This window comes from Meira miltonrushii, assembly GCF_003144205.1.
Source record: "Meira miltonrushii strain MCA 3882 unplaced genomic scaffold FA14scaffold_3, whole genome shotgun sequence".
Lineage (NCBI taxonomy): Eukaryota > Fungi > Basidiomycota > Exobasidiomycetes > Exobasidiales > Brachybasidiaceae > Meira > Meira miltonrushii.
Window position 1 is genome coordinate 886,946 of NW_020289945.1, and position 12,313 is coordinate 899,258.

Here is a 12,313-nt window from a genome sequence, read left to right on the forward strand (position 1 = left end):
AATGCTGCTTAATGCAGGATGCAGACACTCTGTAGTTACGTACGCGTTTTTGATTTGGATTGAAAATTAGCGCCTATGCATGAAATATTCAAGAAGGATGAGTAACCAATTTGAATTAATTGTGAGAGTGATTGCAATTGACTATCATCATCCTCACACAAGATTTGAGAGATTGCATCTCGTGGAAAGGGGTGGAAAGTATCTCAGATCGTGTCACCACTGACCAAAATGTCAGCTGAGGCAAGCTCGAGCAGGAACAATGGTTCAGCAGGTGGAGTGAGCATTGCAAACGTAAACGGTGCTGGACCTTCGAGCTTTGCAGAAGCACAGGATTATATTCCATTCGACTTTGGAGATGAAGAAGAGGAACAAGAACAACCCGTAGAGACTATCAAAGGAAAAGATGAAAAGGGCAAAGGTAAAAGCGAGAAAGAGAAATCCAAAAAGGAAAAGAAAAAGTCCAAGTCAAGCAAAGAACCTCCTCTGGCAGATCGAATTGAAGATAAAGGTACAAAGAATGAAGACCCCGAATCCAAAGAGAGTGGGAAGAAGAGAAAAAGGGATACTGAGAAACCAGAACCGCCCAAATCATCTAATCAACGCAAAAAGGAAAAGCGACAAATGATCTCCGGAACGCCTTGGTCAGCAGACGTGGATTTCGATCGCTGTTTGAACGCTGCAGAAGCTTTACATAACGAGCTAATCGCATTCGCCGACTGGATTTCGCCTACAGAACAGGAACACGAATGTCGTCGATTGGTCGTCCAACTAATCCGACGTGCAATCGTACGTGAATGGCCAGATGCTCATCTTGAAGCTTTTGGAAGTCAAAATACACAGCTGTACATGCCTTCAGGAGATTTGGACTTGGTTGTCGTCTCGCAATCAATGGAAACTCAAAGAAAAGAAAATGTTTTGCGTAAGATGGCTGCCGTGCTTCGAAGACATAATTTGGCAATGGATGTGCAGGTTATCGCTAAAGCAAAGGTACCGATTGTCAAATTCGTTTGTGTACATGGCAAGCTCAAAGTGGATATCAGTATCAATCAGACAAACGGAATTGAAGCTGCCAACTATATCCGAGGCTGGCTGGATCGTTTGCCTTCTATTCGACCGCTCATTATGGCCGTAAAGCTGCTACTCGTACAACGTGGTTTGAGTGAGGTATTCTCTGGGGGCTTGGGCAGCTATAGTGTCATTTGTTTGGTGATCAATCACTTGCAAATGCATCCAAAGATCCAACGTGGCGAATTGGATCCGGCATTGAATCTTGGTATTCTCTTTTTGGAATTCTTGGAATTGTATGGTAGGAATTTTGGGTATGATAATGTGGGCATCTCCATTCGTGGAAGAGGAAATTATTTCACAAAAGTCTCTCGTGGTTGGCGCGATGATCGACGACCGTATATGCTGAGTATCGAAGATCCTTTGGATCCTGCCAACGATATCTCCAAAGGATCATACGCCATCATTTCTGTTCGTCAGGCATTTGCAGGGGCTTTTGATATTCTATCTGCAGCCTTATCGCAAAAGGCAAATGAAATAAAAAAGAGGAAAGCAGCCGAGCATTGGGGAGATGGCGTAAATCCAACTGATGAGGATGAAGAAGCAAGAGCTGCTATCCTGAACGTGGCCAGAAACCCATCTTCATCCAACAAAGATCCGCATAGTTTGCTGGGCTCAGTGATTGGAATTCCACACGAAATGTTCAAATCAAGACGAGATCTTGAATCACTTTGGCAAAGTGGGATTATGCAGAATAAGCTAGGACGCAAACCGCCTGCAGTCGGATCTCCTGAGCCATCCGACCTTTCTCGCAAAAGTACCCCAGGGATGAGTGAATTTTTAAATCCAACGAACCGCAAAGGAGAAGGAAGTAGTACACAAAAGACCAGCTCAGGCGTAAAGAAGATCAATGGCTCGAGAAGCGATCCTGTGGTTGTCGAAGATGATTCTGTTGATCACAGTCTAAAGAGAAAGAATGGATACGAATCTGATTCGGATGATTCCGTCTTGATGATGGATGAAGAAGAATTGGCTGCTTCACAAGGTTATCATTTCTCTTCATCAACAGATCACGGTGGTCCTCACGCCAATACAGATTCCGAACGCGAGAACAACCACGAAGACGCTGAAGCAGGTGAAGAGCGTGAGTCTCGTTATACAGAGACCAGTGCTAAAAGAGGAAAGCAAACAGATGGCTTATTGGGTCGTCGCTCACGTTTAGATGCGTTTGCAGAACAAGCTCCTCGTCGATTCGTGAACGATGATGAAGATTCTGATGGATCCAGTGATCATGATGGAGAACGAATTCTGATCGAAAAGCCGTCTTCTTCTAAACGTGCTAGAACGGAAGCACATCAGCCATCCAGCATCGCCGAAGAACGCAGAAAGCGAAAGGATGAATATTGGGCTGGGAAAGGCAATGCCGTCGGCACAGGAGCGCTTTCACCCGATGACGAGCATGTCGGTGATTCTGGAGCTCAAAATGGAGAAGAAGAGGACGTCTTGTTGAACGTGTACGATTGAACAATTTAACCGTCCCTTTCACATCCCTTTTCGTATTTGTCGCATTTTTATCTTTCAAGTTGTTGTTGTTGTTATACCTAGAACAAGCCGCATTTGTACAAATACATTTACACACATTATTCATATACATTAGCTTTTCTCCAAGCCTCATATTCTCGTGTCAAAAGCTCCCCTTCACTGTCTCGTTTTTTAGATTTTGAATTGATCTTGAGTCCTGGCATCATATTGGAACCTTCAAGCTCATGATGAAATACTGCTTGACGCATAGCTTTGGTCCATTGAGCAGGAGTTGTCTTTGTGCGAATGTTAAACAATTTCGTATGTGCAATGATTGGCAATCGTCGAAGAGATCGTCCTGACATGCCAACTGCTTTTTCAGATATATATGCCAATTGTTTCTCTATCGAGCCTTCCGCACATTCCTTTGCATCGTGATAATAGTCGCAAGGCAATTCAGTCGTTCCAATGTCGATAAGCTTCACCCTTACCAACTCCAAAAAGCAGGATATAAAGATTTGATAAATTGCATCTGCAGTTGGCGGGCCGATGTATTGCTTGATATCTGCTCGATCGACAAAAGCAGAATCGATATTTTCAGATAGGTTTGACGTCGTCACCACCAGTACGTTACTGCGCTGTTTGAGCTTATCCAATTGAGTTAATAACGCATTCACAACACGAATTGCATCACTTGGCTCTGTTCCACTAGAAGCCGATGCTCTTGAAGCTGTCAAAGATTCCACTTCATCGATCAAAACCACAATGAATGCATCTGGATCACTTGCCATTTCTTGAATCATACTAAACATCTTTTGTACCAATTTACCTGATTCACTAAACCATTTTGAGAAAAGCGAATGTGAATTGACTTCGATCAATTTTCCATACGAATATCGATCTGCCAAACGAATCGATAATTTGTGCGCCAGTGCTCTGCATAGACTTGTTTTACCTGTTCCTGGTGGACCATGTAGAAGCAAGAGCCTGTTCCATGATATTATATTCGTGTCAACCTTTGCATCAGAATAAATCAAGGTCGTATAGATGTATCGTAATAACTTTTCTTTCATCTGATTCTCGTAAAAGAGCATTTCCCATGATCCATCTAAGCTTGCATTCGGTAGTTCGAGCACAGTTGCTGCCATTGTATCATCTTGTGACGATTCTTCACCTGCGCCATCAGCTTCGTTTGCCATCAATTCCTCAACGTCATCTTGAGATGCTGTATGATAAGCATATATGATAAAATCGAATGGGTCAATTGAAGGATCGGCTTTTTCTTCTCTTTCTTCGCAATCGGCGACCCTTATCTTTTCCACATGCTTTTCCAACAAAGGATCATGATGCCATGAATCGAATTCACCTGGTTTTATCATATTAATGTCCTCAATACCCCAGTTTGTAAAATTTTCTCGTAGTAGTGCAGCAACCCTTTTTCTGATATCGGCTAAATCGACGTCGTATATGGGCTTCAAGCGAACTTCGACATGAACCACCATTACATCTATGATGTCTTCGCTGGCAGAAGTGCCAATGAATGGCATAGCTGTATCTCCTTTTGATGTCGACATGCCCGGTAGAAGAAGACGAGCGTGATCGTGTAAGATGAAGGAAGAAGAATTGGCTAAAAGTGTTGTTCTTCAGCCACATGCGTTGTCGCGTCAAAGACTTAAATTGCATAATGCTGTGTGTATCTTATTACGCCTTCACGCGTGCAGGCAAACGAATGCTATAGGAATAATACGATCAATAACAACGAGAACCAATATTGTACAGGATAAACAAATCTCTACGCAAATAGCAAAAGGAAAATAGTACAGAGATAAACACATCAAAGCTCCTCATGAGCACCAACCAATCGCCTTCCGAAAGCTTTTGTGATTGTACGTGTTTGCTCATTGAATGTGTAACCGTTTGTGCGGAAAAGACGACAATGCAAGAAAGGTAAAATGTCCAAAGAACCAACAGCTTTTGCTCTTTGTTCTAATTCTGCAAGTGGAACTGTAACGGCTTCTTGACCTGCTAAACCATCTTGATCCATCGCAACTCCATCTTCATCAACAAGACGATGTTGTTGTCTTCTCTTTTGTGCGTTACTAATATGTTCAAATCGCATACGATCTTTCACAATTCCACCAAGAATGAAAGCCAAAAGTTCAAATTGATCACGATCTCTTGAAATATATTTGCGGAATCCACGTTCTAGCGTTCGTTTAACGCTCATCTTTTGTGCACTTACAAAGCTTTCAACCGTTGCACGAATTGCCAAATCGATATCATCCGATCGAACTACATCTCTCAAATGCATCTTTGCACTTGCTTCTGCCATACGAATCATACTTTCCAAATGACGAACTGTGATTGGATAACTTCCGGTTGATAGCGATTCACGACGTAAGTCAGCATATAGAAGTGAAAGCTTTTCTTGATCTAATCCGTGTAACTTTGGTTTGATATGCGTACGTGCATACATGATGTATTTCCGTAGTAAATCTTGTGGAATAATGTCTGCATCCAAAAGTGTTCCAACTCGAACTTCTTCACCTCCAGCTGCATCAAATTGTGGATGACTACGGGTATGACTTCCAACGACGAAACGTGCCAGCATATCATCGAGAACAGGATCAACCGTATCCTTTACCACGCACAAAACATCAAAACGTGACAGGATTGGTTCTGTCAATTCAACATTTTGTGAGAATGGAATCGTAGGATTGTAACGACCACGGATTGGATTTGCAGCTGCAACGATTGCACAACGTGCTTGTAAGGTTGTCACGATACCAGCTTTGGAGATCGAGATACTTTGTTGTTCCATTGCTTCGTGAATTGAAGTACGATCTGCATCGTTCATCTTATCGAATTCATCGATCAAACAAACACCTTTATCTGCCAAAACTAATGCTCCTCCTTCCAGCGTCCATTCACGTGTCATCGCATCTCTACGAACACTTGCTGTTAAACCGACTGCACTTGCACCTTGACCGGTCGTAAAAACGGCACGATTGGCTGTTTTCTCGACGTATTTCAAGAATTGACTCTTTGCCGTACCAGGGTCACCGAGCAACAAAACATTGATATCACCACGAACACGATGCTTTCCACCAACATCTTTTGGAACACCGCCAAAGAGACTTAAAGCGATTGCAGTCTTGATATCATCATGTCCATAAATACTTGGTGCAATACTCTTACGAATTCTTCTGCCAATGTTTGGATCGCGTGCCAAAGCACGAATTGCATGTTCATCTTCTTCCGTCATTCTGAATGCAGCAAAAGCATCGTCACGTTTTGCCACATGATTTGCTTCTAAAACGGTAGCAAAGACGGGGAATCCATTCTTTGTGTTCAAAGCAGCATCAAAGTTGTTACGGTAAACACCTGTGATTTCTACTTCTTCACCTGGACGTGCAGAATCAATCAAATCCCACAAAAGGATCACTTCTCGATGACGTGGAAGACGACCGGGTGGAACGCTTCCAGGAGATTCTTGCAATGTGAGCTTTTGGTAGTTGCGGTAAACGGTTTGTTCGGTATTGATGCGGAAAGGACCTCTTTTGTGGCATTCATTGCAGAAGCTCACTTTGACTTCTGAGCTTGCTTCTTGATGGAATGGTCCCAAGATATTACCACAGCTTAAACAGTCGAATTTGACAAATTTCAATTGTGGGAAAACACCTGTACGACGAGTGACCACACCTTCAACGCGAACCAATTGGTTGAGATGCTCTTGACGTAAATCTCTCAACGAATAGCGAGTTGGCAAATCAGCAATGCGAACGTGAATTTCAGGATGAATGCGATCGTAGTTGGGATAGTAAAGTTGAGTGACTTCAAATGCCACATCATCAAAGATATCCAACATAGGACCAGGGCATTGAACGAGATAGTATGCCAAAAGAGCTTTTGCGTCTACAAGATGCAGGAAGGATACTTCGAGTGATTCAGAGTTGAGCTCACCCAATGCTTTGACACGTTGACCATAAACGGAAACACCGCGATCATCAACGTATGTGACAAGGAAGTTACGGAATTCACGAGAGATCGTTTTACGAACGGCAGGTTGAGCGATCCATTCTGCAATACTATCAGTCTTGACGTCGGCAATTTGTTCTAATGGCATATCTTCAGCGCCTTCGTCGTCCTCTTCAGGTTGTTCATCATAATGACGACGGCGACGACGGCCACCAATGATATCTGAATCATCCATTTCATCTTCATCATCGAATTGCATGAATGCTGGTGCACGTGAACGTTGACTTTGTTTAGTTTTTCCTTCTGCGCGATCACGACGTTGCATCTTTAATTCTGCCAAACGTCTTGATGTTTCATCCATGGCAGTGATTGATTCATCATCGTTGATATCCAATGCTCCGTCATACGTATCCAAGTCAGGATTGATTGTATAATCATTTGCCATTGAATCACCATAAAGATCTTCACCTTCATCATCTTCATCTTCTGCATCGTCATCTTCTCCGTATGTGTGTCCCAGATGACGTGCGTCACGTTCATCGTCCATGACTTCTTCGTCATCATCTCCTGTCAAATCACTGAAATGAGCAGGAGGACTTGAAGGGGGTAGACTTGATGGAGGAGGACTACTACGTACATCGCTCATATGACCTGGAGTTGAAGCTGCTAATGCAGAAGGTGTACCAGCATCAGAGATATTTTCAATCTGATCATTGTTGTTTGATGGTCCGACACCTAAATGTCTGTTTGATGATTGCGAACGTCTTCGCTTTCTTGTTTGTTCTGGACTTTGTGAAGAAGACATCTTGTTCGATGATCAAATATTGATGATGAACAGAAGCAAGAGTATGCATTTCAGTTTTTCCAACGAAAAACAGTGCAACACGACATTCTTCATTGGTTGTAAAGAGGCATATGATCAGTATCAAAAGAAACAAAGTGCACTTCAACAGTGTGTTTGTGAAATATTACAACTTTGACGCGTTTGATCTGGACGTGTAAATTGACGCGTTTCATTTGCACGTACACGTAACGCGTTGTGATATTTTGCTTACATAATGCAAACAAGCGACTTTTAAGAAGCGCGGAAGAAACATACCCCACTTTCAACCGGTTCAAATGTGTTACTCAATACCCGATTACTCTAATCAAACCCTGCCAAAGAACGGGAAGCTTTACCTTTCATCACCATTAATGGCATTGAACATCTTTTCAAATATACTACGATCACGACAGCCAAGAATACCCACTTTTAGATCTACAATCAGATTCATTACAATGTCCAATACAACACTTACAGGTCCAAAAGGCGTCGTTGCCAATGATGCAAAAACTGGACCAAAAGGAGAACCAATGACTCCAATCCCATCTGCATCTTTGATCATTCTATGTCCAATATCTAATACGCAATCAGAGTATGCTACATTGATGGTGCAAAGGAAAGCAACCGGGTCATTTCGCTCGGCTACAGTATTCCCGGGAGGTTTATTAGATCAAGCGGATATACATGCAGTCTCTCAAACGAATAAATCATCCTCTGGCAAAAATGATGAATATTTGGAATCACTTCGATTATGTGCATTACGGGAAACATTTGAGGAAACTGGTCTTTTGCTCGTTCCAGCTGAATCAGGTTCATCTTCAAACTTTAGTAGAGCAGTCGGACCATCAGAAGCAGGAATGTCATCCGACGAATGGACTCAATTACGTAAAAGTGTTCATGATGATGCAAGAGCATTCACTCAGATTCTAAATAGATTTGCATCGAGCAAGAGCAGCACATCTTTACCTCCCCTGGCACCTTTACGACATCATTCAAATTGGGTAACTCCACGTACCCTTGTTAGACCGGCAAAGCGATTCGATACTCATTTCTTCTTGACTATTTTGGACAGGGCAGATGCATTGGGTCAACTTACGTCTTCCATGAGCGAGAACGGTATTGCACAAGGATCGCCTGCCGGGTTGACAGCAGATGGCAGTGAAACAACAAGTTTACGATTAGCAAAACCGGAAGAGTTGCTATCTATGGCAATTCGTGATGACATTATTCTATTTCCACCGCAGTATTACCTTTTAGCAGACGTTCATACATCCCTGAAAAAACGTTCACAACAACAGGGACAACATATACGCTTTGCACCTTTACAATTCGGCACGGAAAAAGAACCAGAAGAAAACACATCTTCGACGCAAGCACCATCCATAGAAGGCGTAAGTAGCGTTGAACCACAAGGAGTGGCACCGAGCGGGGCAATGATTGATCGAAAACGATTATCGATCAAATCGAATGCAAAGAAGACTTCTTCAGAAGAGGAAGAAGATGACTTGTTCGTTCTGCCTCTTGTATTACCTGGAGATGAATTACGTCCAACAGCAGGACAATCTGCCACCGTACCAGAAAGCGATGAAGCACCACGCAATCGAGTCTATGTCACTCCGAGAAGTCGTGGGGAAGGCGGTGGAATGATGGTTCATGGTATTCATAGAAGAGGAATTACTGGCTTATACGATCTTAGATTTGGGAACGTTTTACCTGATTTAGAAGGTGAAGGAACGTCAGAAGAGGATACATTACCTGCTCGAAATGCAAAGCTGTAGATAAGGAGTGCATCTCGTAAATCATAGTATCCATCATTAATAAAAATCTATTTACAAACTAGAAGTTGCAAGGGGAATGCTGAGTGGGTCTTTACCACCTTTGATTTCACTGAACGAAGGCATCTTTCCGGTTCTCATCAATTCAGCAGAGTGAACCATCAATGGATCAACACCCATCGTGCAAACGGCGGTAACCTTGCCTTTCTTTCCATAAAAGGCAGAGAATTTCAATTCTTCGGGATTACCGTTGATATAGATATCATCATATCCGGGTGGGTTTCCGTCTGAAACAAAGCGCAATTGACTACCCAAAGCGCTCCAGAAGATCGGCATAGAATCATAATTGTTTTGATCGCCTGCCAGAATTCTTCCGACCGTACGACCTTGATTTCCGGCTACGTTCCAATGTTCGATTCGCACAGTTGCATTTTGTTCATCACGGGCTGGAATTGTAGCAATATCTCCACAAGCAAAGATGTTTGCATCTTTTGGTACTCCCTTCACACGCAGATCTTTCTCTACTGCAATTGAACCATCTTTGAGTAATTCAGGGAATCCAGAAGATGATTTGATGTATTCGGTTGCAGGTGCAGCACCAACACCGAGAATCACAACATCTGCTGAAAGAGAGACTTGCTTTCCTGACTCATCCTTGATCACAACAGCTGAGGCTTTACCGTCCTTTCCGTCAATCTTTTCGACGCCTGCACTATTGTAGAACTTGATTCCTTTCTTTTGTGCAACTTTCATTAATCCTTCACCTACTTCTTTGCCTAAAATCTTCTCGAAAGGTACTTGTTCCATTCCCACTACTGTTACGCTCTTTACTTTTTCTTGACCTTGAAGAGCGATTGCTGTTTCCATTCCGATGAAACTTGTTCCAACGACGACGACCTCCTTGTCCTTCTTATCACCTACAGCACTTAAGAGTGTACTTACATCTCCAACACCACGTAAAGTGTAAACGTGTTCCAATTCACCCTCCTTTGCACCGGGCAAGGGCAATCTCTTTGCAACACCACCTGAAGCCAAAACAAGACTTTCAAATGGAACTGAATCATTGCCGTTGAAAGTGACCTTTTTACCTTGAACGTCAATCGAAGTAGCCTTTACACCTTCTTTCAAGTCAACATTCAACACATTCTTCAAATGAGATGCTGAACGCCATGTGACCGGTTCAGGCGATCCGATCAAAGCTTTGCTCAACTTTGTACGATCGATAGGAGCATGCTTTTCGGCAGTGTAGATTGTAATCTTTCCAGTGAAGCCTGATTTACGTGCACTTTCTGCAACATTGATTGCTGCTGAACCACCACCAACGATCACGACGCCAGGTCCTGAAGCATTGACGGATTTTGAGCAGGAAGGTGGTACACCGGGTTTGCCCTTTAATTGCTCTGGATCTGCTTCAACGTAAACGTCACCATTTCCATCTTGTTCAACTTTGAAGCTTAAAAGGTTATCCAAAGCAGGAGATTCTTCGATATCACCAGTTTTTGCATCAAAGCATGCACCGTGCCAAGGACAAATAATTTTTCCTTGTGAGGTCAAAACACCGTTTGCCAAAGGAGCACCGTAATGCGTGCATTTTGCAGAAGTTGCATGGAGGGTACCATTTACGTTTGTTAGCAGTACTTTGACTGCATCATCACCTTCTCCAGCAAAAACGAAATCTTTCAAGCTTCCTTTTTTAGGAGCTTCGTTTGCACTGGCCACTTTTACACGTTGAACGGCCATGATTGTTGATGAAGTGTGAAATGTTCGAAAAGGTGTTAATAGTGATCTAATAGGATAACCACGTAGCATGAGACCTTACAAGCAAGCAAGGTCAATGGTGGGAAGAGGAGATGAATAGCAGCATATATTTGTATTAGACAATAATTGTATTACCCCATATGTTGTCGATTGCTATTGAATGCTCCACTTCTTTTGTTAGTCTGCTTTGAAATGCCTTTATTTTAATTTGAGGGCACATTCTCGATGACAAAGCTTAGCACATTCATTGGGTAAATAGAAGGGTTTAATAATACAATTTAATACAACGCGACGTGTTACTATTGAAGTGTTTTGAATGATGCAGTAGTGTTAATTTTCAGGCTTGCCATGCAATTTCCAACATTTGTCTTTTCTGTGTCCCGGTTTATTGCAATGATCACACCAAGGACGTTTTGATTGCGTATTGGTCATGGCAGTCGGGAGAGTTTCCTTCGTCTTTTGACCATAAATTTCATTGTGAATGACTGAATACAAATGATCGGAGGTTTCCTTTCTTGTACCAGTGCGGCCGACTTCTACCGAAGCTTGGTGAAACAATTCCATTGTGAGGGTGTTATCACGAGTAGCTTGATCCAACTTTTTAAGTTCAATTTGGGCCATGATTAAATAAGTTGTATTCAATCCTATTGTGAATTGTTCCACTAAGTCAACGACATCAATGCGAGCTTCGGCTTTCTTGCATTTCTTATATCTATTGTGAAGACGGCTAAGAAAAACTTGATAGTCATTTGAGTTGCCCTTTTTAGGCATGATTGTGCGGAAGAATTCTGCTTTGAGTTTGGCTTGACTCTGAATAGTATGCGCCATGAAATAATTGTTGATTTTATCAAACAAGTGTTTTGAATGATGCAGTAGTGTTATGCTACTGTAGAATGAGAGGGTGATTCTGAAACTAATCGGTTCGGAATGATGCACACGATCAGTCTGGAAAAAGAATCGTCATTGTATTAAAAGAGAATTGCTGGCATCAGCACATTGTGTTTTACTTGTTCTACAGAATGTTAGAGTGTGGCAATGCACCCGCACTATGACACGTGGGTGGCGCGTTTTGTTCAACAACTATTCTATTGGCTTATGTATGATTAGCGTACAACCTGGCTAATATATCTTATTCATCGCTATGACAATAATAGCTCTCCTTCAGGTCTGAACATGGCTTCGATTATTCATTAAAGATGACTTTTATACTTTTATCTATTCTTTATCTTTTCCTCTTATAATGGTCAATTGAATAGACACGTGCCCCATCTTCTTAGTCCTGTATCTGATGACGGAATATCATAAGCGTATGCCGAATGAATCCTCCACACGTTTCCTCTGCCTTTCTACCCGCCTTTTCCATTCTTCTAAAATGAATCAATGGGCGCGTGCGCGAAAAATCTGACGATGTAAGAAGTATGGCCTGTTGGTACTTCCACCTTTCTTCCACCAT

At 42.4% G+C, this 12,313-nt stretch overlaps 6 protein-coding genes across 6 annotated transcripts; 2 read left to right on the forward strand and 4 right to left on the reverse strand.

Annotated features, from left to right (window-relative positions):
- Window positions 1-228: 228 nt before the first annotated feature.
- FA14DRAFT_123978 (Nucleotidyltransferase) lies at window positions 229-1,806 on the forward strand (the record flags this gene model as incomplete). Its single annotated transcript, XM_025496615.1, has 2 exons — window positions 229-418; window positions 503-1,806. Coding segments are annotated over 2 exons (1,494 nt in total), but the record flags the coding sequence as incomplete, so codon positions are not given.
- Window positions 1,807-2,749: 943 nt separating this feature from the next.
- Window positions 2,750-4,073, reverse strand: FA14DRAFT_164932 (AAA-domain-containing protein; the record flags this gene model as incomplete). Its single annotated transcript, XM_025499919.1, is given in 3 exon segments — window positions 2,750-2,822; window positions 2,842-3,892; window positions 3,923-4,073. 3 exon segments carry the CDS (start codon window positions 4,071-4,073, stop codon window positions 2,750-2,752), a joined length of 1,275 nt encoding a protein of 424 aa, XP_025353804.1.
- Window positions 4,074-4,253: 180 nt separating this feature from the next.
- FA14DRAFT_135766 (MCM-domain-containing protein) lies at window positions 4,254-7,138 on the reverse strand. The gene is made up of 2 exons (XM_025497010.1): window positions 4,597-7,138; window positions 4,254-4,551 (listed from the first exon to the last, which is right to left on the reverse strand). Exons 1-2 carry the CDS (start codon window positions 7,049-7,051, stop codon window positions 4,361-4,363), a joined length of 2,646 nt encoding a protein of 881 aa, XP_025353805.1. The 5' UTR covers window positions 7,052-7,138; the 3' UTR covers window positions 4,254-4,360.
- Window positions 7,139-7,782: 644 nt separating this feature from the next.
- Window positions 7,783-9,105, forward strand: FA14DRAFT_123516 (uncharacterized protein; the record flags this gene model as incomplete). Its single annotated transcript, XM_025496582.1, has 1 exon — window positions 7,783-9,105. The coding sequence occupies one exon, from the start codon at window positions 7,783-7,785 to the stop codon at window positions 9,103-9,105; it is 1,323 nt and encodes a 440-aa protein (XP_025353806.1).
- A 51-nt stretch (window positions 9,106-9,156) lies between these two features.
- On the reverse strand, window positions 9,157-10,842 carry FA14DRAFT_124898 (FAD/NAD(P)-binding domain-containing protein; the record flags this gene model as incomplete). Its single annotated transcript, XM_025496670.1, has 1 exon — window positions 9,157-10,842. The coding sequence occupies one exon, from the start codon at window positions 10,840-10,842 to the stop codon at window positions 9,157-9,159; it is 1,686 nt and encodes a 561-aa protein (XP_025353807.1).
- A 208-nt stretch (window positions 10,843-11,050) lies between these two features.
- FA14DRAFT_62869 (uncharacterized protein) lies at window positions 11,051-11,825 on the reverse strand. Its single transcript, XM_025502590.1, has one exon. It carries the CDS (start codon window positions 11,686-11,688, stop codon window positions 11,191-11,193), a length of 498 nt encoding a protein of 165 aa, XP_025353808.1. The 5' UTR covers window positions 11,689-11,825; the 3' UTR covers window positions 11,051-11,190.
- Window positions 11,826-12,313: the final 488 nt, after the last annotated feature.